This window comes from Bos indicus, chromosome 18, assembly GCF_029378745.1.
Source record: "Bos indicus isolate NIAB-ARS_2022 breed Sahiwal x Tharparkar chromosome 18, NIAB-ARS_B.indTharparkar_mat_pri_1.0, whole genome shotgun sequence".
NCBI lineage: Eukaryota > Metazoa > Chordata > Mammalia > Artiodactyla > Bovidae > Bos > Bos indicus.
In genome coordinates, this window is record NC_091777.1 from 54,775,995 (window position 1) to 54,795,676 (window position 19,682).

Genomic DNA, 19,682 nt, shown 5'->3' on the forward strand with positions numbered 1-19,682 from the left:
ATAGATTTCCCTAAGTCTCCAGGAAGTCCACGGTGATTATCCTGTGGGTTCAAACACCTCGGGACATGCAGCCCACTTGGGAAGAAGGATCCTGTCTGAAGGTAGCGTATGTTTGGTGGGGGAGGTGCTGAAGTTAGCAAATGAAATGGTTCTGCCAGGCCTCTCCACTCCAAACCCCACTTCTCTTGTCTCTGGTGTGCGTAATAACCAAACTTAGGTTCTCAGTGGTTGAACATTCTAGTGAACAGGTGGCTACTCAGAAAAGCCTCCCTTGTCTTAGACGTTAAGAATCCACCTGCCAATGCAGGCGACCTGCATTCGATCCCTGGTCCAGGAAGACCCTACATGCTGCGGAGCGGCTATGCTGGAGCGCCACAGCTGCTGAGCCCGAATTCCAGAGCCCCTGAGCTGCAGCTGGAGGAGGCTGGTGCACAGCAGCAAAGACCCAGCGCGGCCAAAAATCGTAAACTTTGGCCCCATCACAGCCTTACAGTCCATGATTTCCCTTTCCACTGCGGACCCTTTTTTTCAGTTTCTTGCATTTTATTGAAAAGTATAAATGTCCCATCTATTGAGGTGTCCCCTACTTGGCCCTCCACAGGTAGGGAAATGTAAGTTTATGTATTAGTTGGCAAAGAGTGTAATAATAGCTGAAGTCCTCACACGACCCACTTGATACCTTTCAAAATAATGAGACTTCAGCTAAATTGCTTGAATCCTCACAGCAACTATGGGGGTAGATACTGTTGTACCCATAGCACAGATAAGGCAACAGCCTCACCCACCCAAGTCTGGCGTAAATAGAGAAAAAATTTTTTTCCTTTTATTTCTGACTGTTTAAAGCAAAAAATACATGTCTAAGGACGTCCCTGCAGGGGGACCTGGGTTTGAGCCCTAGTCAGAAAACGAAATCCTGCAAGCCACAGCTAAGACCTGGCACAGACCAGTAAGTACATATTTTTTAAAAAGTTAATACTTGTGGGCATTTGTAAGGGGTGTTGATATGCTCCGTATGACAACTACAGCATGAAATGATGGGGAGAAGAGGGTTAGCAGGGCTGTGTGTTGGCAGAGCTTCTGCGCTGTAAGTGACGTGACAATCCATAAATAACGAATAGGTAAGGATATGTTTGTGATCCCGGGAGCAATACTAAAAGATGCTGATACACCTAAAGATAAGTTTAAAAGAAAGTATTCAAATAATCCAAGAGGAGGCAGGAGAGAGGAAACACAAAAACCTGATGAAGAGAAAACAAGAAAACGACCTGATCCAAACAGATCAATAGTTCAACGAGGGGACTTCTCTGGTTGTTCAGGGGTCAGGACTCCCAGCTCCCACTGGGCGTGGGTGCAATCCCTCCCTGGTCGGGGAACTAGGATCCCACAAGACTTGTGACACAACCAACATGCTCTCCGCCCCCTCCCCCCCCCCCCCCAAAAAAAAAACCTTGGGGCCTTGGGCCCTGTGTGTATGTAAGCATGAAGGAAATACAGAGAGGCACAAGGTGAATACCCAGTACCCATCCACCATCATTTCGCTACTTGCTGTTTCTGCTCACCATTATTTGCTGTTTATTCATCGTGATAAATTTCAAGTTTATTCCAGTTCACTGCTGTGTGTTGTATTGTGTGACAGCAGACTTGATTTACCCTTCAAACTGATGGCTCTTGCTACTTAGATGGTGGCTTTGTGTCTTGCCAACCCTTGGACACCTGTGCACGTCCCCTTCTTTTTATTTATTTCTGGCTGTGCTGGGTCTTCGTTGCTGCACAGGCTCTTTTCTATTTGCGGAGAGTGGGGGCTCCTTCCTAGTTGCGATGCTTGAGCTTCTCTTGTGGAGCACGGGCTCTAGGGTGTGCCGGCTTCAATTGCTGTGGCACGTGGGCTCAGTAGTTGCGGCTCCCGGGCTCCAGAGCACGGGCTTAGTTGCTCGGTGGCATGTGAGATCCTCCCAGATGAGGGGATCGAAGCCGCTTCTCCTGCACTGGCAGGTGGATTCCTTACTGACCCACCAAGAAAGCCCCGAACATCCACTTGTGAAGGAGACACCCAGGAAGGCGCTTATTGCCATAGGCAGGTACATCCTCAGCTTGACAAGCTTTTGCCAAATTCCTGTCCAAATGATGGTTCGCGTTTCCGTTTCCCTCAGCCTGCCCTTTGAGAAGAGCCACTTCCAGGGAATGTCCTGGTGGTCCAGTGGTTAGGACGCTGCTCTTCCACTACAGCGGGTGCACATTCGATCCCTGGTTGGGAAACAAAGGTCCATGTGCACCACACCCCCACCAAAAAAAAAAACATTTTCTCTGAACTGCCCCTTTACTGGGATACCCAGGGGAAGGGGCAAGGCTGGGGTCTGAGCCTGTCTGGGCCAGTCCTCTGGAAGATGCCACAGGAGAAACATTTGGCCCATTACCCTGTTTTCCAGAAGATAGCAGTAGCAGCTCCCCTTCTTATATTTTCCTTTTTGTGGGGGGCGGCCATACCACTTTGCTCTTGGGATCTTAGTTCCCCTGACCAGAAATGGAACATGGGCCCCCTGCAGTGGAAGTGAGGCATCCTAACCACTGGCCCACCGGGGAAATCCCTCCCCTTCTTGTATTAATTCAACACAGGGCTTTTGTGTTTTTAATTTGGCTGCACCTAGTTGTGACATGCAGGAATTTTGGCACTTGGGATCTAGTCCCCTGACCAGGGATCGAACCCAGGCCCCCTGCATTGGGAACGTGGAGTATTAACCACTGGATCGCCAGGGAAGTCCCTCCCCTTGTATTAATTCAACACAGGGTTTTAACACTAGATTAGAGTGTCAGACTTTATTTTTTGGGACTCCAAAAATCACTGCAGATGGTGACTGCAGCCATGAAATTAAGACGCTTACTCCTTGGAAGGAAAGTTATGACCAACCTAGATAGCATATTGAAAAGCAGAGACATTACTTTGCCAGTAAAGGTCCGTCTAGTCAAGACTATGGTTTTTCCAATAGTCATGTATGGATGTGAGTGTTGGACTGTGAAGAAAGCTGAGCGCCGAAGAATTGATGCTTTTGAACTGTGGTGTTGGAGAAGACTCTTGAGAGTCCCTTGGGCTGCAACCAGTCCATTCTGAAGGAGATCAGCCCTGGGATTTCTTTGGAAGGAATGATGCTAAAGTTGAAACTCCAGTACTTTGGCCACCTCATGCGAAGAGTTGACTCATTGGAAAAGACTCTAATGCTGGGAGGGATTGGGGGCAGGAGGAGAAGGGGATGACAGAGGATGAGATGGCTGGATGGCATCACTGACTCAATGGACGTGAGTCTGAGTGAACTCCGGGAGTTGGTGATGGACAGGGAAGCCTGGCGTGCTGCGATTCATGGGGTCGCAAAGAGTTGGACATGACTGAGCGTCTGAACTGAACTGAACTGGAGGGTGCTTTGGCTTCCCAAGTGTCACTGGCGGTGAAGAACCTGCCTGCCAGTGCCCACCAGGTCTATCTCAGGACTGACACATTCCCCGGGGCTCCTCACGGTGGGACTTCTGAGTAAGTTAAAGGTCATTCACTCATTCTGTGAATCTTGAGCCCCCTGATGTTTTATCCAATAGGAATAAAGTGAGAAAGTCCCCCCAAAGCCCTGTCTTTGCAGGGCTTAGCTTTTAGTGGGAGCCCAGGTGGGGTGCATGAAGGTTGGGCTCCCACAATGGCACAGAGCCATCTTTTAACCAGAGTGACAGACACCCCAGGGTGCTCCAGGCACCACCCACCCACCTCCTCCCAGCAAAGGGTCACAGGCTGGGCCCAGGCCCCGCCGCGGGGAAGGACAGCTGACAAGAGTATCCACTGTTCCAATCTGATTTTATTGAAAAGGAAACATACAAAAATCATGTACAAAAAAAATTAACCAAACATGTACAGAAAATTCATTCCGGTATCTACAGCAGCGCATATACAGTATTTTACAGGCTGGGCCATCCCTCCCCACTCCCAGACTCCTCCCTCTTCTGAGATTTTCCCCCCCTCCCTGACTCCCCGTCTTCCCCCAGCGCTTCGCCCTGGGGACTAAGGCTGGGGTGGCTTCCGCCAAAATATCCCACCCCCCAAATGAATGCCAGTGGTCACGCGTGCTCTCTCTAAACCTATGCAATGGGATTGATGGGGGGAGCGGGGGGTGGTCACGGGCAGAGCACAGGATTCACAGTCTGGGCCCCTCCTGGCCACCCACCCCCAGATGAAGGTGAGGCAGGCATGCCCACCACCTACCGGCTGGCTCAGGGAAGATGGCTGGGCGCTGGGCCGGGGCACCCGTCAGGACGCACCCCACTCTCTGGCTCCAGGAGGCTAGTGGTCACGTTTGGCTCATTTGCTCTTCATGGGCCCCCTCCCCAGGAGGAGGGGGGGAAGCACCAGGGGCCTGAGGCCAGGCCCAAAGTGAAGGAGCGCCGGGGGGAGAGACCCCCGCTCCCCAGTGTCACCGCTGCAGCTGGAATGGGCAGCCAGCACCAGCAGCCTTTCCTGAGATGGTGGTGGGCAGCAGAGGGAGGCAGCTCAGGCCCTGCCCCCTTGGTCCCCGCCGCCTTCAGACGCCAAGTCCGTCAGCCCTCTCTCCCCTGGCCCCTCAGCCAGGGGCCCAGGAGTCCACGTCTCCATCAGTGCTCCCCGGGGCTACGCCAGGGCTGGGTCGGGAGTGGCTGCCCTGGCCCGCCCCTGGGTCGGGCAGGGCTGTAGTCCAGTATGCTACATGGTGCAGAAAGAGTCCCCCGCGCTGGCCAGGGCATCAGGAGTTGGGAGGGTCCTGCCCCCCTGGGTCCCCGACGTCCACCGGGCGGGTACAGGCACCTAATTGGGCTCCACCTCGGGGGCTCCGCGGCCCCCGGGAAAGGGCAGGAGTCCCATGATGAGATTGTACAGGACCCTCCAGGGTGAGGGGCGGTGTCGCTGCCGCTCCTCTTGTCTCTGGGGAAAGGGAGCAGACAGGAAGTTAGACGGGCTAGAGCCGGACAGGTGGGTGGGGCGCGCAAGGGGGTCAGGCTGAAGGGCAGCGAGGCAGGAGGCATAGACCCTCCACCAACCTGCTCAGGGCGGTACTGTTATTATCGTTCATTGGGTCATCTCCTGGCCTGGAAGAGACTAGGAGGGACAGGATGTGGACGAGGCCCTCAGCATAGGGCCCGTGGGTATCAGCTCTGATCTCCTAGTTCCTGGTCTCCAGATGAAGACAGTCACTCGACCGAAGTCACCCAGGCTTGAGGGGTAGGCTGGACCACAGCCCACCTGCCCTCCCATTGAAAGCTGATGAGACACACAGAAGGGAGCATAGAGTCCCCCTGTCTCAGTGATTCTAGAACACTCTGTGTAAGAACCGGGAACTATTCAGTGCTGAAGCTGTACAGAAATATGTTTGGGTCAAGCAAACCCCCAGCCCTTTCCCGAGTGGCAGGATAAAGGCTGGGGGCAGCCTCCGGGACTGTCGCAGCTCCACAATGCTAGAAAAGGGAGAACGAAGAAAGCTAGATACAAGAAAAAGTTGCCCTCCAATAAAAATCAACAATACTCAATACTTATGGAGAGCTACAGTTCTCTCCACTCTGTGCTGAGTGCAGGCCTAGGTCCTGTGCCAAGGAACTAATCTCATCCCCACCAGATGGGAAGAAGAAACCCATTTTACAGATGCGAACAAGAAGGTCAGATCAACCATGCTAATCTTACTGGGTGCCTGGGGGTGTGCTGCCTGGTACCAATCTGTCTCTGCCTCAGTCCCCACCGAATTTTCCAGCCAGGAGAAGGTGACCAAGGGGTCACATGAGATTGGCAGAAATGCCACCGTCCCACTGTGGAGTGCCACTTGGCATAGTCACCTTGCTGAGCAAGCCAACTATTATTTACCAAGGCTAGGGGCTGGCAGACCACCCAGGTATCTACTGTGGAGACATGTGTGTGCCTGGAGATACGCATTTTTTGGAACAGCCAAAAGAAATAACAATAAAATTAAATTACATTAAAAAATTTGAGACACTTCTGGACTATCCTAAATACCCACCAATGAGAAAATGAAGATGGATACTACATGGTGATCCAACAGAATGCTACGCTATGTGGCAGTGAAAATGAATGAACTGAAGCTCCCTTGCCCGTGGATGTATCTCAAGCACAACACTGAGGGGGTGGGAGCAGCTTTGAGAACACACCAGATCACGTTTATTAACTCTGAAACGCCTGGCAATCCTAAGTATTGTTTGTGGCCTGGTGAATGTGTTGTAAAAGAATCAACACCTACAGACCAATGGGACAAGCCAATCTGTGAGGTTTCCTTTGAAAGGGGGGGGGGGTCAAGGGGCTTCGCAACATCCGGTTTTTGTTTTTTGCCTCGAATAAGCAAGCAGTGTGGCTGTAATGTTCAGGTTGGACAGAGCTGGGTGGTGGGCGCCCCGGTGTCTGTTATTCTCCGTTCCACCGCCTTAGGCTTCAAGTATCTGGTAGTAATGAGAGGCCTGGCTGCGGGCCCCGGGGGCGGGGCCTCCGGCGGGGCGGAGCCCCAGGCCCCGCCCCCAGCCCCCCGGGAAGCAGGGTGGCGCGCCGCCGCCGCCGCCGCGCTGGCGGGCGGGAGGGGCGGGCGCGGTCGCGCCGCCGCTGCTGACTCATCGGCTATAAATAGCCCGGGATATATGAGCCGCTCCACCTAGCGCCGCCCTCAGTCCCCACGGCCGCTGGCCCCGGGCGCGCAGCGGCGCTCGCGGACGCTCCGGCCCCGGCCCTCAAGCCGGGCCGTGCCGGCCGCGCCGCGGGCCCTACGGCGGCGGCTCGGCGACCACGCCGCCCCTCCCAGCTGCCTGTCCCCGGCGCGACCCCGCCGCGCAGGGCAGCAGCTGCCGCACATCTGGCTGGGCCGCCGCAGCCCCCTCCCCAGCGGGAAGTCCCACCTGCCGTCTGCCCCTCCCCCAGCACTCACCCGCCGCTCGTATAGCGCGTTGAGGTCGTCCGCCATCCGCCGCAGCTGGGCCCCGATCTCTCGGGCCCACTGCTCCTCCTCCCCCCGGACTCCCGGGGCCGCTTGGGTGGGGCCGCCCGCCAGGGCCCCCGGGGCGCTGGGCACTGGTGATTCCAGGTGCTGCTCCGCGGGCGAGAGTGAAGGCTGAGGACCTGGGAAAAGCCGGGGCTGGGGTCACACCCACCACCCCTCTAAGGTCCTGCAGTGGCCCGGAGGAGGGCCGGCTGGCTAGGACTTGCTTCTCCCTTTTCCCGTCGCCTGACTTCTCTTCGGCTCCCCACCTTATCTCGAGCGATGCCACTTTGCCCTCTTAAGAGCTAGATGTTTTAGCTCCTACTTCCCGGGGGAGAACAAAAGTGCTGGGGGGGCCTTCCTGGGCTCACCTGTCTAGCCAGCTACCACCCCACTCCCCGTGTTATTCTGGAAGTGCTTCCTCTTATCCTACCGAAGTTGTTTGTTGATGTTTAAGTCGCTCAGTCGTGTCCGACTCTTTTTGCGACCCCATGGACCATGGCCGGCCAAGCTCCTTCCAAAACGATTGCCAAATTTTGACTGCTCTACTCAACCGACAGGGAAACTGAGGCTCCCCCTAGGAAGTGGCCCAAGGTCACACTGGGACACGGTGACTGACTACACCCCGAGTCACAAGCCTCAGGTCTCCTGCCCTCTAGTGTCCAACCACAGTGAGGCCACACCCCCGGATGTGGCAGAGGCCTGGAAACCCAGAAGGCCGGCCTGTGGCCCACTGTGAGCCTGGAGGATAGGATGCGGGACGTCCCCACGCATTTTCTGAGTTCCTCTGACGACTCTTTCTCCCTCTGTCACGCCGGGTCCTGGCTTGAGGGATCCCTGAGAACTAACCTCAGGGCCTCAGTTTCCATGCCTGTCACTCTGGTCTAGGAACCGGGTCTCCTCCAGCCTCCGCTGGCCAGGGAAGTCTGCCCTCTCCTGACCTCTCCGGGCTCCGGGGACAGGTGGGGAGGGGAGTGGAGACAACCTCTCCCTTGCCAGCGTGCGGGCCGGCCGGGCACCACGGAGTTAACAGCCCAGCAGGCAGGGGACCTTTAACCCTTCCCTCCCCAAGACCCGCCCCCCCCTACCCTTTCCCCCAGACAATGGACCCTCCCCCTCCTTCCTCCTCTCTGACTGCAGAGAGGGCGGGCCCTGGTCAAAGAGATGCAGATAAAGGCACCAGGCCACCCTCGACCCCTCCCCGAAGTCCTGAGAGTGACAGTCCCCTCTGCCCACACTCTTTCCAGCTGCAGTCCTCAAGAGGCTCCCGGGGACCCAGAACTGGAGAGGGTGGGGGGCTGGAAAACAGCTGTTGCCCCGGGCCCGGAAAAGGCAGTGGGCTGCAGCTCGCGGACTGCAGTCCGATTCCAGGAGGGACTTCCCAGTCGGCCTCCCCCCACCCCCCAGCCTCCCACTCCGTCTTCCTGCTTCTTGCAACACAAAGACCACACTGGCCACACCCTCCCAGTGGCCCCGCCGGCTCACCACCTCCCCCGACTCGCTCCCCTTTCCCGGGTTCCTCGGGGTCTCTCTTTCCCCAGCTCCCGGCATCTCGGGTTGGGGTCAGGCACTCACCGTCGGGTCGCGGGCCTCGGGGCCGGCTGCGGGGACCCCCAGGCCAGCGGGGGGCCCCCAGGGCGGCGGTGACGGCGGGCGGGGCGGTGGGGGCGCAGAGGTAGGCGGCGGGCAGCAGGGCGGGGGCGGCGGGGGCAGCAGGCAGGCCGGGTTCGCAGAGGCCGCAGGACACCGCCGAGGGCACCAGGCGGCTGAGCGGGAAGGGGCGCGGGCCGTCGCGGGCCAGGCCCTCTACGGGCTCCGGGGAGCTGCCCTCCTGGCGTGCTCGGGCCATGGCGCTCCCTGGGGCCTGCGGGACAGGGCAGACGGGCGCGGTCAGCAGCGGGGCAGTGCAGGGGGAGCCCCACAAGGTACACAGGGTACCCCACTTCTGCCCGCACGGCGGGCTGGGGCAGCCCACGAGGGTCCACGACACACAGAGCTGTGATGGAGGGAGCTGTAGGTGTGTGTGATGGCCCCTCAGACAGCCCCCTCCCCAGGCTGACCCCAGGCCCAGCCAACCCAGACAGCCTCCCCCAAATGTGGTGACCAGCACACAGGAGGGACCAGGGACAACATGGTGACCGGCATACAGAAGGGACCAGGGATGAGGAGGCACAGGACGGTTCTCATAGCAAGGACAGGGGCTCACGCAGGTCCCAGACTCGTGGGCCTGTCAGCAGTGTGTGTATAAGGGCTGACAGCCCCCTAACACAAACTCACCCAACCTGGGACTCACAAAGGGCCTGGGCTGGCAGGGTTAACTTTTGGAACACAGCGATGGGCACGCGCGCACGCACACACACACACACACACACACACACACACACGGAGGGCAGCCAGGCACTGCGATTGCTCCCACAACAAACACCAGGACTCACACAGGACCAAGAGGAGGTGTATGTGGAGCGAACACAACGCACACACAGGACTCAAGCAGGACTGGCCCGCCCGACCTCCCACCAGGCCTCCTATTTGCACCCCAAGACACCGAAAGGTCCCAGGACACACATACACACAGACCACGGAACAGCTATCCACACACTGCATGCTGGCTGGTACACCCCATCTCAAAAACACAGATACGCAAACTGTCAGGATGTCACCCACTGACCCGCTGTTAATATACCCACAGAGCCACAGAGACTCACAATGTGGCCGTCACAAGCACAGACAGAAACACATACCAGCTAGGGCACTGTCCCTTCTCAGGCACACGTGCCCCTCCCCGTAACGCACCCGCAATAGATAAGACCTACACCCCTCAGGACTCACACACATATCAACACAAAACAGACCTCCGTGGACACACAGGGAGCTGTACAACTGCAACACACCCACTTGTCACCAACTCTTAGGTCCCGGGACACATGTAAAGCAGGCACACATGTCATGAGATCCGGATGAACCACCGCATGCCAGCAGCAACACGGAAACACAACAGCAGACATCAGCCTACCCTCCTCCCCGAACCTCCAAACACCATTACCAACTGTCAGCCCTGGACACACGCGCGCACACACACTACAGCTAATCCCACACTGGCCTGGCAGGGCGCACACCTGAAGCACCCTCAGAAAACACTGGTCTCACGTGACTGACATAAACACTACACACACACACAGCCCACATGACACACACGAGCCAGCCGATCACAGAGACAAGCCCCTCAGACTCAACACACACACTCTCTCTCTCTCACAACACACACACACACACACACACACACACACACACACACACACACACACGGGCTCAGACACATCCCTGTACAAGAGGCTGCCAGCAGCATCTACTGACTTTCTACTCAGACCCCACAGAGCCTAGCTCCTCAATTCCCAGACGCGATGCCAGACACACAAGCCAAACACAGACTGAGACAACCCCCCACCATACACACACACACACACACACACACACGACGCAGAACTCACACAGACACCTGGACAGAAAACAGACATCCGCAAACGCTGAGCTGAGCCAGATGCCCTGGAGATAGACACAGATACAGTCCACACTGACAAGACACACAAGCACTCACAAACACAGCCCGTCGGGCAAGACGCACACGTAAACACACAAACAGCTCACTCAGGCAACGCGCACACACACTATAGCGCAAGCAGGCAACCAGGAGCCACAGACTCACCCCCAAACAGCACACACAGACAACTCTCAGAGAGAACACACACAAGTACACCACACATCAACAGAGCGCCCAGCCCTCAGGCGCGGCAGCACACACGGAGAGAACCCCCTCACACACACAGGGGGACGGCGCCGCACACCCCGACGGGGCCACAGTCCCAACATGCCCCGGGACTGGCACAACCACTCCCTGCAGACCCCAGCACAAACTCGGAGCCAGACACGCGCACACACCCAGGCGAGACACCTGCAGATCCACCACCCCGCACACGCGCGCTCCCACGGCGGGCCCAGACGCCCCCCTGCGCTGTCACAGTCCCCCCACCCCCCACGCCGCCGCCGCCACGTGCGCCCGCCCCGCCCGCCAGGCGAGCGCGGGGCCAATAACCGGCTGTTGCTGGGGCGCAGCCCCCGCCCGCAGGAGCCGCAGACTCCACGGCCCGCGAGCCGCCCCCTGTCGCCGCCCCCAGCGGGCGCGCGCCCGGGGTGTGGCTGCCCCTCCACGCCGTCCCCCCCACCCCCACCCCCCGCCCCTCCGGGACTGCAGGGGCCGGGGCAGTCCGGGGCGACTTACTTCCCCGGGCCCGCACTGGCCACCAGGGGGCGCTGCCGAGCCCGCACCCCATTGTTTGTAAACAAACCCGCCGGACCGCGGAGGCACCTGCGCTCTTGGACCCTCAGTGCCTCCCGCCCAGGGACCCCAGCCTCGTGGAGGGTGGGGAGGGCAGGGAGAGAGGGGAGCCCGGTGTGGGGACGCAGCGCGCCCTGCCCCCGCACTGTCTATCCGAGTGCACTCCCGCCACCTCCTCCAGGGAGCCCACCCGGCCTGGCCAATCGCGGCTGGCGGGGACTCGGGGTGCGCACACTCACCCCGGGGGCATGAACACGCCGGAGGGGATGGTGATGGGGGGCGGGCGGCTTCCTTCAGGAGGGCGCGCCCGCCGAGCGCCGCTCGCTGAGGCTGCTGCCGCTCTAACTGCAGTGGCTGTTGCTGTTGCTGCCGCAGCTGCTCCTCGAACCTCAGGCGCGTTCGCGTCCTGGACGCTGCTGCTGCTGCTGCTGCTGCTGCTGCTACTGCTTGCTGCTGCTACTATCGCTGTTGCTGCCGCCGCCGCTAGGCGCCCGCTCGCATGTGGCTCGCGCCGCGTCTCAGGCCGCCCGGCTGATCCCGGGCCCGCTCGGAGGCCGCCCCGCCCCGCCCCGCCCCCGCCTGGCGGGTCCCACGCCCCGCCCCCGAGTGACGCCACGGCCGGGCCCGCCCGCCCGCCCGCCGCGGACAAGTCGGGACTTGCAGGCGCGCGCCGCGCCCCCTACCTCGGCGCGGGGGGTTTCCCTGCAGCCGGGGGCGGGGCAAGGCTTGGGCCTGGGGGCGGAGGCGCGCCGATCGGCCGTCCAGGCGGGCGGGACAGCTGGACACACACACACTGACACACTGACACACTGACTGGGACCCACAGACACACACCCCGAGACGTGTGTGCGGGCTGACCGTCTGGCGCTCCAGGGTACATAAAGTCACGTGCTGTCAGGGCCACGGGGCCAAGCCCACTCGCAGACACGCCAGATACACTCCCTGGACAGGGGCGTGGACACACAAACTCACGCACTGACGAGGCACTCTCCCATTCAGGCACAAATACATACGTAACATGACTTCCTACCAGTCTCACTGGGACGCAGTGTCACAGACACAGAAGTTGCACAAACACCCGCACCGCTGAGCACACCTAGGCTCACAAACCAATCCTGTTCACAAGCTCTGTTTAGGTACCCACAACACACACACCCACTAAGAGCTTGTCTTGTCGGCACACAGAAACTTCCTGATAGAGCAGGACACACACACACACACACACACACACACACACGACACCTGTCACTGGGACACCTGGACACACTGCTTGATCTATAGTGTGTAGAAACACCTACAGGGACACACCTCCAGCAGCTCACACACAAACACACCCCCAGCAACTCATAGCTGACACATGAAAACTGTCAGAAATTGACCCTCCCGGACACAGATCAAGCTAGACATAAAAAGACGGACTCCCCCAACAGACAGTCACAAAGTCACACCTGTGACAGGTTCCTAAGTGGCCCACTGCTGGGACACGCTCCGGAAGCATGTGCACCTGTCCGCACTCACCACGAATCTGGTGGGGGATCCAGGGGGAGAAGAAAGCCCCGGGCAGCTGGCACGGGACATGCCCGGGCAGCCTCTGCAGTGGCTCTCACCCGGGGTTTTCTGCCTTTCAGTTCCCTTTCCTTTCTCAGTCTCCCTTCGTCACTCCTTCCCCCACTCTGATGTGGTGAGGTGACGCAAGGTGGTGTCTAAAGGCTCTGGGGCTCTGTCTCCCCTGCACCCTCCATTCCCTTTGCATCACCCCCCAAACCCCACGGCATCATCAGAGGGCAAGGGGCCTCTGAGTGCCCAGCAAAGGGGGGTTCTCAGGGGGTTGTCCAGGTTCTCAAGTTTGGCCAGATGCTTCGATTTCCCAAGAGCAGAAAAGGCAGGTCTCACATGTGATCTCCCTCCTTCAAATACTGGGGACCAGTTCACCCTCCCTCTCTGCTTCCTTTCTTTCATTCATTCAATCATTCATTCATTGACCTTTCCTTCCTTTCTTTCTTCCAGTGTGTTTTATTTTTCTTTTCTTTTTTTCAATTTATTTTTATTTATTTATTTTGGCTGTGCCACCCAGCTTGTGGGATCTTAGTTCCCTGACCAGGGATTGGACTCGGGTCCTTGGCAGTGAAAACAGTGTAGTCCTAACCACTGGACCAGATCATCAGGGAATTCCCCTTCCAAGCTGTGGGTCATGACCCATGTGTGTGAACCATGTATTGTGAAATCACTGGTGTGGATCTTATTCTGAGTTCACTGAGATGTATTTACATATCATAACATTTACTCTTTTTACGTGTATAGTTTGGGGAGTTGGGACAAATGGACACTGTTGCACATCACCACATCCAGATTTGGACCCTGTCTGTCGCCCTCCGCAAGACTTCTCTTGTGCTCCCCCTGTTTTATTTTTTGATATTTTATTTATGTATTTATTTGGCTGTGTAAGGTCTTAGTTGCGGCACACAGGATCTTTGATTGTGGCATGTGAGCCTTTGTTGTGGCATGTGGGTTGCTGCAGGCAAACTCTTAGTTGCCACATGTGGGATCTAGTTCCCTGACCAAGGGTCGAATCCAGGTCCCCTGCATTGAGAGCACGGAGTCTTAGCCACTGGACCACACCAGGGAAATCCCCCCTTGTGCCCCTTTATAGTTAATCCCTTCTGCCTGCAACTTTAGTGGCTCTTGACCAGACTCAAAACAAAACAAAATGATCCCATTTTAAAAATGTTGAAGTCAAAGGAAAATATTGTTTTTGTGAAAATTTTATTATAGCGGTTACATCCCAAGTCACAAAGAAAATGGATGTATTGCTGCCTCTGGATCGAACTTAAAGGCGTTTTAGAAATGCTGCTGTAGACATTTATTAAATGAGATCATGCGTGGAAGTCAGTGAGCACAGTGTCTCGTATGTATGTGCATGTGTATATGCTCACAGGTGTAAGTGCCTAATAAATGTTAACTCCAGGGAGGTTTCCAGGTGATGCTAGTGGTAAAGAATCCACCTGCCAATGCAGGTGATGTAAGAGACATGGGTTTGATCCCTGGGTTGGGAAGGTCCCCTGGAGGAGGTCATGGCAGCCCACTCCAGTGTTCTTGCCTGGAGAATCTCATGGAGGGAAGAACCTGGCAGGCTATAGTCCACGGGTTCACAAAGAATCAGACACGACTGAAGTGACTTGGCACGTGTGCACACACACTGTATCACTAGTATAACTAATTATTGTCAATGTTTGCTCTGGACCTGGCAGTGATGCAATCGGGAGAAAGGCTCACAGACCAGCCTGGACTTCTTATCCACTGGCCAGTGCCCTAAAGCTGCCTTGTCTCTGGCTGGACACCAGGAGGTCAGATGTGCTGGAATGTTCTTCTGAGAAGAAAATGAGGGTGAAGGAATCTGGCTTGGTGAGTAAGGGTGGGAGAGGAGAAGGCCAAGAATCTACCAGGCCACAAGCAGTGGCACCAGTCAGGACCCTTCCCACAATCTAGTCCGGATCCTGTTCCAAATTCTGGTATCCTCTCACCCACCAGACCGGAGGGTCTCAAACTCAAGACCATCATGAAATAAATGAGAGAAATGAGTCCAGTGTAAGACAACAGGGCATGGTGGGGACTGTGGCTAAGTGGAAAAAATATGTGTTTTTTTGGAGGCCTACAAAGTCAAAATTAGAAACTATATGAGCAGGCTTGCCTGGCAGTCCAGTGGTTAAGAACCTGTCTTGCAATGCAGGGGACACTGGTTCGATTCCTGGTCTAGGAAGATCCGACATGCTGCGGGGCAACTAAGCCTGTGCTCCACAACTACTGAGCTCGTGCCCTAGAGCCTTGGAGCCGCAACTGCCGAAGCTGATGCGCATAGAGCCTGTGCTGCTGCGCAATGAGAGAAGCCACTGTAAGGAGAAGCCTGAGCACTGAAACTAGCGGCTCCTCCTGCTCACCGTAACTGGAGAAAGTCTGTACAGCAACAAAGACCCAGCACAGCCAAAACTAAAAAAATAAATAAAATTTAAAAACCCTATATGGGGGAAAAAAAAATTGTGACTGGCTGAAGGGCTGCCTTTTTGAGACCCGCATCCTAGGGGCCCAAGGAGGGATAAGTCCCAACCTCCACTTTCCAGACTAAATTTCCGCCCCCCACCACCCCAGCAGATCTTCTGAGGGACCCAGGGACTCCCTCCTCTAATTTTCTGAAGAACCATTCCCTCCAACCCTGCCTCTGGTCCCTGCTCCCCTGGAGAGGGGACAGAGGGTTCTGAAGCTCTGAGGGGTCACCAATACCTTTGACAGAGGACGAGCAACAGAGGCAAACAGAGATACAAACAGAGACAGGAAGACCCAGACCAGGGGAGTGGAGGGAGTTGGAAAGAGACCAGGTGGAGAGAAAATAAGAGGGGTCAGGGATGGGTTGGCTGAGGGTGGGGGAGGTCAGGCTTGGCAGAGAGCAAAGTTCTGCTTTTCGGCCCACCGGCACACAGGATCTTAGTTCCCAGACCAGGGATGGAACCCATGCCCCCTGCAGTGGAGGCGCAGAGTCCTAACCACTGGACCGCCAGGGAAGTCCCTAGAGCAGCCTGTTAATCTCCTCTCTACTGACATGTGAGGTCGGATGAGTCTTTGTTGTGGGGACTGTCTGGTGCTTTGTAGGATATTTAGCATTCACCCTGACCTCTATCCCCTGGAGGCCAGTAGCAGCCTCTCCCTTTGTGACAATCAAAAATGTCTGCCAAAATTAAAAAAGTCTGCAAACACTGCTTAATATCACCCACATGCATGCTAAGTCGCTTCAGTTGTGTCCGACTCTTTGCAACCCTATGGACTGTAGCCCGCCAGGCTCTTCTGTCCATGGGATTCTCCAGGCATGAATACTGAAGTGGGTCGCCATGCCCTCCTCCGGGGGATCTTCCCGACCCAGGGACTGAACCCTCGTCTCTTACATCTCCTTCATTGGCAGGCAGGTTCTTTACCACTAGTGTCACGTGGGAATCACCTGGGGGAGGCAAAAATCATTGAGAACCACTGGCTAAAAGAAAGTCACCAGAATCTCCATAACTGAAGCTCATTTCCCCCCTCCCCCAAGAATGCACAGAATCTCACCAAGGAGCTGATGCTCTGTGGACTTGATGGTCTGACCTAGAATCTCCAGCTCTGCCACCTTCGGGCTGTGTGACCCTGGGCAAGTGGTCCCATCTCTGTTCCTCGATTAATTTCCTCCCCTGTGAGTTGGGACAGCACAGGTCCCTACCTCAGAGGATTCTTCTGAGTAAGGTCAGTAAAAATCACGCACTGGGCTCTAATAAGTCCTTCACACATCATTTCTGTGTGGGGGAGCTATTGATTCTGAGAATCCAGACAAGGTCTTCCTGCTAAGACCCTCAGGTTGGGGAAGGGGTTTCAAGTCTGGCCTGTGGGCCAGCCATTAGTGTGTTTCACTGGCTGGCACAGTTTCTCATTTTGAATGTTTTCTTTATTTATTTGGCTGCACTGGGTCTTTAGTTGTAGCATGTGAGATCTAGCACCCCAACCAGACCAGGGCTTGAACCTGGGCCTCCTGCATTGGGAGTGCAGAGTCTTAGCCACTGAGCCACCCGGGAAGTCCCTCATTTGGACTATTAATGCCTCTCAAAGGGACAGTCAACACAGTGAAGATATACACCATCCAGATTTTGGATCCAGGCTGCCTAGGTTCAAACGATGACCTTGAGGAAGTAGCTTCCTCCTTCTGCGCCTCAGTTTCCCCACGTGTACAAAGACGATCGCCATAGGACCCCAACTTCAATGTGAAGATTAATAAATGAGTTCCGATTTGTAACGCAGGTAGGACAGTATCGTGTCGGGCAGTGCTGGGCTCCAGGTGAAGTGCTGGGTGAAGAAAAACAACGTCCCAGCTAGTTTACTGCGGACCCGCAACCTGCCCCGGTATCTTGAATGCCGTTCCGGAGAAGGAGATTTCTCAGCACCGGAGAGGGAGTTGGGAAGGACTTAACTTTTCAGAGCAGGCTGTGAGTCCTGGCTTTCCGCGGTAGGGAGGGGGGCCTCCTGGGTCCCCTCGGTGCGGCCGGCCTCCCAGGCCCCGGGGCTGGACTGGAGCCGGGTGGGGGCTGGGCGGGGGCGTCGGTGTCCGCAGGGTCCGAGCGGCCGGCGCGTGTGAAGGTTACCGCTCCCCGGCGGGGCGGGGGCCGCGCGCTGTTGCTGGGGTCTGCGGGGCCTGCCCGTGCCCGCGCCCCCCCTCCTTCCCGGCCAGCCAGTGAGCGGTACCCGCCGCCGTTGCCAGGGGAAACTCGCCGCCCCGTTACCCAGCAACAAGCCTGGCCCAACCAGGCGCGAGGAGCCCCCAGGCCCCGCCCGCCGCTGCCCACCGCGTGCCCAATGCCAGGCGGGCAGAGCCGGCCCGGCTCCCGGAGACGGCGAGCGCGCTCATTGGCCGCCGACGCGCCCGCGCGCCTGCCCGCCCGGATCTGGGGGAGCCCTCGGCGCGGGGGGCGGGGAGGCGGGCCCCGGGGAGCTGCCGGGCTCACTGCCTGCAAGCCTGCGGCCGGCTGGGGTGAGGCCCGGGCTGGGCACTGCCGCTCTCCCTCCCCGCCCCCCCGCCGGCCTGCCCCGTACTCGCACTCCCTGACGAGGATGGGCACTTGGGATGGGTTGGAAATAGGGGCCGCGCATCCCGTCCCTCCCCAGGACGGCACGCTGGAGGCGGCCTTGTGGAAACAGGGAGCAAGCCTCCCCTTCTCAGAGGGAGACCTGGGCATCCTGACCCCGCAAAGATAGGAGCTGGTTGTCTGCACATAAACCCCCCAGACCCTCCCCAAACAGGATTAGGCATCTTGACTTTTTAAAAAAAACAGGGGCTGGGGAATCTCTCCCAGAAAAAGATCCCATAAAAATAGGGGTCTCCCCTTCTCCCCAAAGGACTCAGGCATGCCCTGTCCTGTGACAACGAAGATATGAACCCCCCACCAAGGGATGCTAGTTTCCCAGCCCCTGGAAAGAAGCATTCAGGATGCCCCCAGAAGGGAACCCAGGCAGGGCTGCTTCTGAGAAAGTTAGAACTGAGCTCCCCACCCCCACAGGAAGCAGGGACTCTGGTCTTTGGGCTCTCAGGCAACGAGATGGCTCAGAGTCCCTGGGCATCCTGGCGCCTCACCGTACTGATGCTGGGAGACCCCACAGGTACACCAGTTACCAGATCCTCAGGTGTCCAGTTCATCCAGAGTACCCCCTGCCCAGCCCCAAGGGGTAGACTACGAGCTCGCCTCCCCTCCGAGTCATTTCCCCCAGGGTCTAGCTTGTTGATCTCCCAGGTCGCCAACATCTGACCCCACAGCCACGCCCTCTGCTCCCTGGCACTCAACCTCCCCCCTTCCCCCACCACGCACATGCCAGGAACCCAGGAGTCTAAGCCCCAAGTGTCACAGAGACTCCCCCTCCTCCAGACACCTGGCGAAGTGACCCAGCCCCTCACAGTGTCCAGGGGGTCCTTTCCAGGTCCTGGGGTCCTGGGATGCCCAGGACCCTAGGTCTGGTAGATCCTGTCTCCCAGTGCTTTTAGTTGGCCACCAGGGATCCGGGACTGCGAGCCTGCAGCCTCAAGGGACCCTGATGTGAGCGCCCAGGCTACTCCAGAGAGGCTCAGATTCCTCAGTCCTCACCCCCAGGAGACCCAAGCAGCCGAGCCCCCAGCTCCAGACTCGGGTTGAGTCCAGGTGCGGCCCGCCCCTACCCTGGTACCTGGGGGGGTGGGGGGTGGAGTCGAGGATTACTCAGCCTCCAGAATGAGGCGATGACATCATCCTGGGGGGGGTGACTAATGGCCGCGCTGGGGGGGGGCGGGGAAGTTTACCCGGTAACAGCGGCTGCCGCACGGCCCCGCCCCCGGGGAAGGGCCAGGAGAGGGAGGCATAAGCACATACACACATACACACATACACACAAGCACACACATACATACACAAGCCCACTTAGCATTCCCCCTTCCCCCAAGCATCCCACATCACACACATCCTATTGGGGCAAGGGCAGGGATGAGTGCCTGTGTGTGTGTGTGTGTGTGTGTGTGTGAGAGACTGTGTATTTGCGTGACTGTGTGGTTTGTGTACTGGAGAGTTCTCTGTCAGTCTGCTGGGCTACTGTGCTGTGTGTCCAGGGGTTGACTTATCTGAGCTGTGTTTGTGTAAAGTTGTGGTGTGGGACTGTGTCAGTGTACTGATGTGTATCAGTTGATGGTGTGTGTCAGAGGGATGATGTTGTATGATGGCATTTGTCCCACGGGATGGCTCTGACTCTGCGATTGTGTGTCAGTGTGCTATTTGGGCATGCTGTGTGTGAGTGTGATGGTGTATCTGTGTGTTTGTGTTCATGTGCTGTTTTGTGCAACTTCCTGG

The 19,682-nt window shown here is 57.3% G+C and overlaps 1 protein-coding gene across 3 annotated transcripts; it reads right to left on the minus strand.

The window, feature by feature from the left end:
• Positions 1 to 3,815: 3,815 nt before the first annotated feature.
• Positions 3,816 to 12,892, minus strand: BBC3 (BCL2 binding component 3). Of its 3 annotated transcripts, none has more exons than XM_070771325.1 (4): positions 12,756 to 12,892; positions 8,550 to 8,838; positions 6,924 to 7,114; positions 3,816 to 4,930 (listed from the first exon to the last, which is right to left on the minus strand). In XM_070771325.1, the coding sequence occupies exons 2-4, from the start codon at positions 8,821 to 8,823 to the stop codon at positions 4,814 to 4,816; spliced, it is 582 nt and encodes a 193-aa protein (XP_070627426.1). In that variant the 5' UTR covers positions 8,824 to 8,838; positions 12,756 to 12,892; the 3' UTR covers positions 3,816 to 4,813. The 3 variants fall into 3 exon arrangements, with proteins under 3 accessions (XP_070627426.1, XP_070627424.1, XP_070627425.1); XM_070771323.1 differs by having other exon boundaries at positions 12,826 to 12,874; XM_070771324.1 differs by lacking the exon at positions 12,756 to 12,892 and adding an exon at positions 11,547 to 11,873.
• Positions 12,893 to 19,682: the final 6,790 nt, after the last annotated feature.

Coding starts and splice junctions, on each gene's coding strand:
- BBC3 (XM_070771325.1), bottom strand. CDS start 8,823: ATGGCCCGAGCACGCCAGGAGGGCAGCTCCCCGGAGCCCGTAGAGGGC. Junction 7,115..8,549: donor CCGAGGCCCGCGACCCGACG/GTGAGTGCCTGA, acceptor GGCTTTTCCCAG/GTCCTCAGCCTTCACTCTCG. Junction 4,931..6,923: donor ACGCGCTATACGAGCGGCGG/GTGAGTGCTGGG, acceptor CCCTTTCCCCAG/AGACAAGAGGAGCGGCAGCG.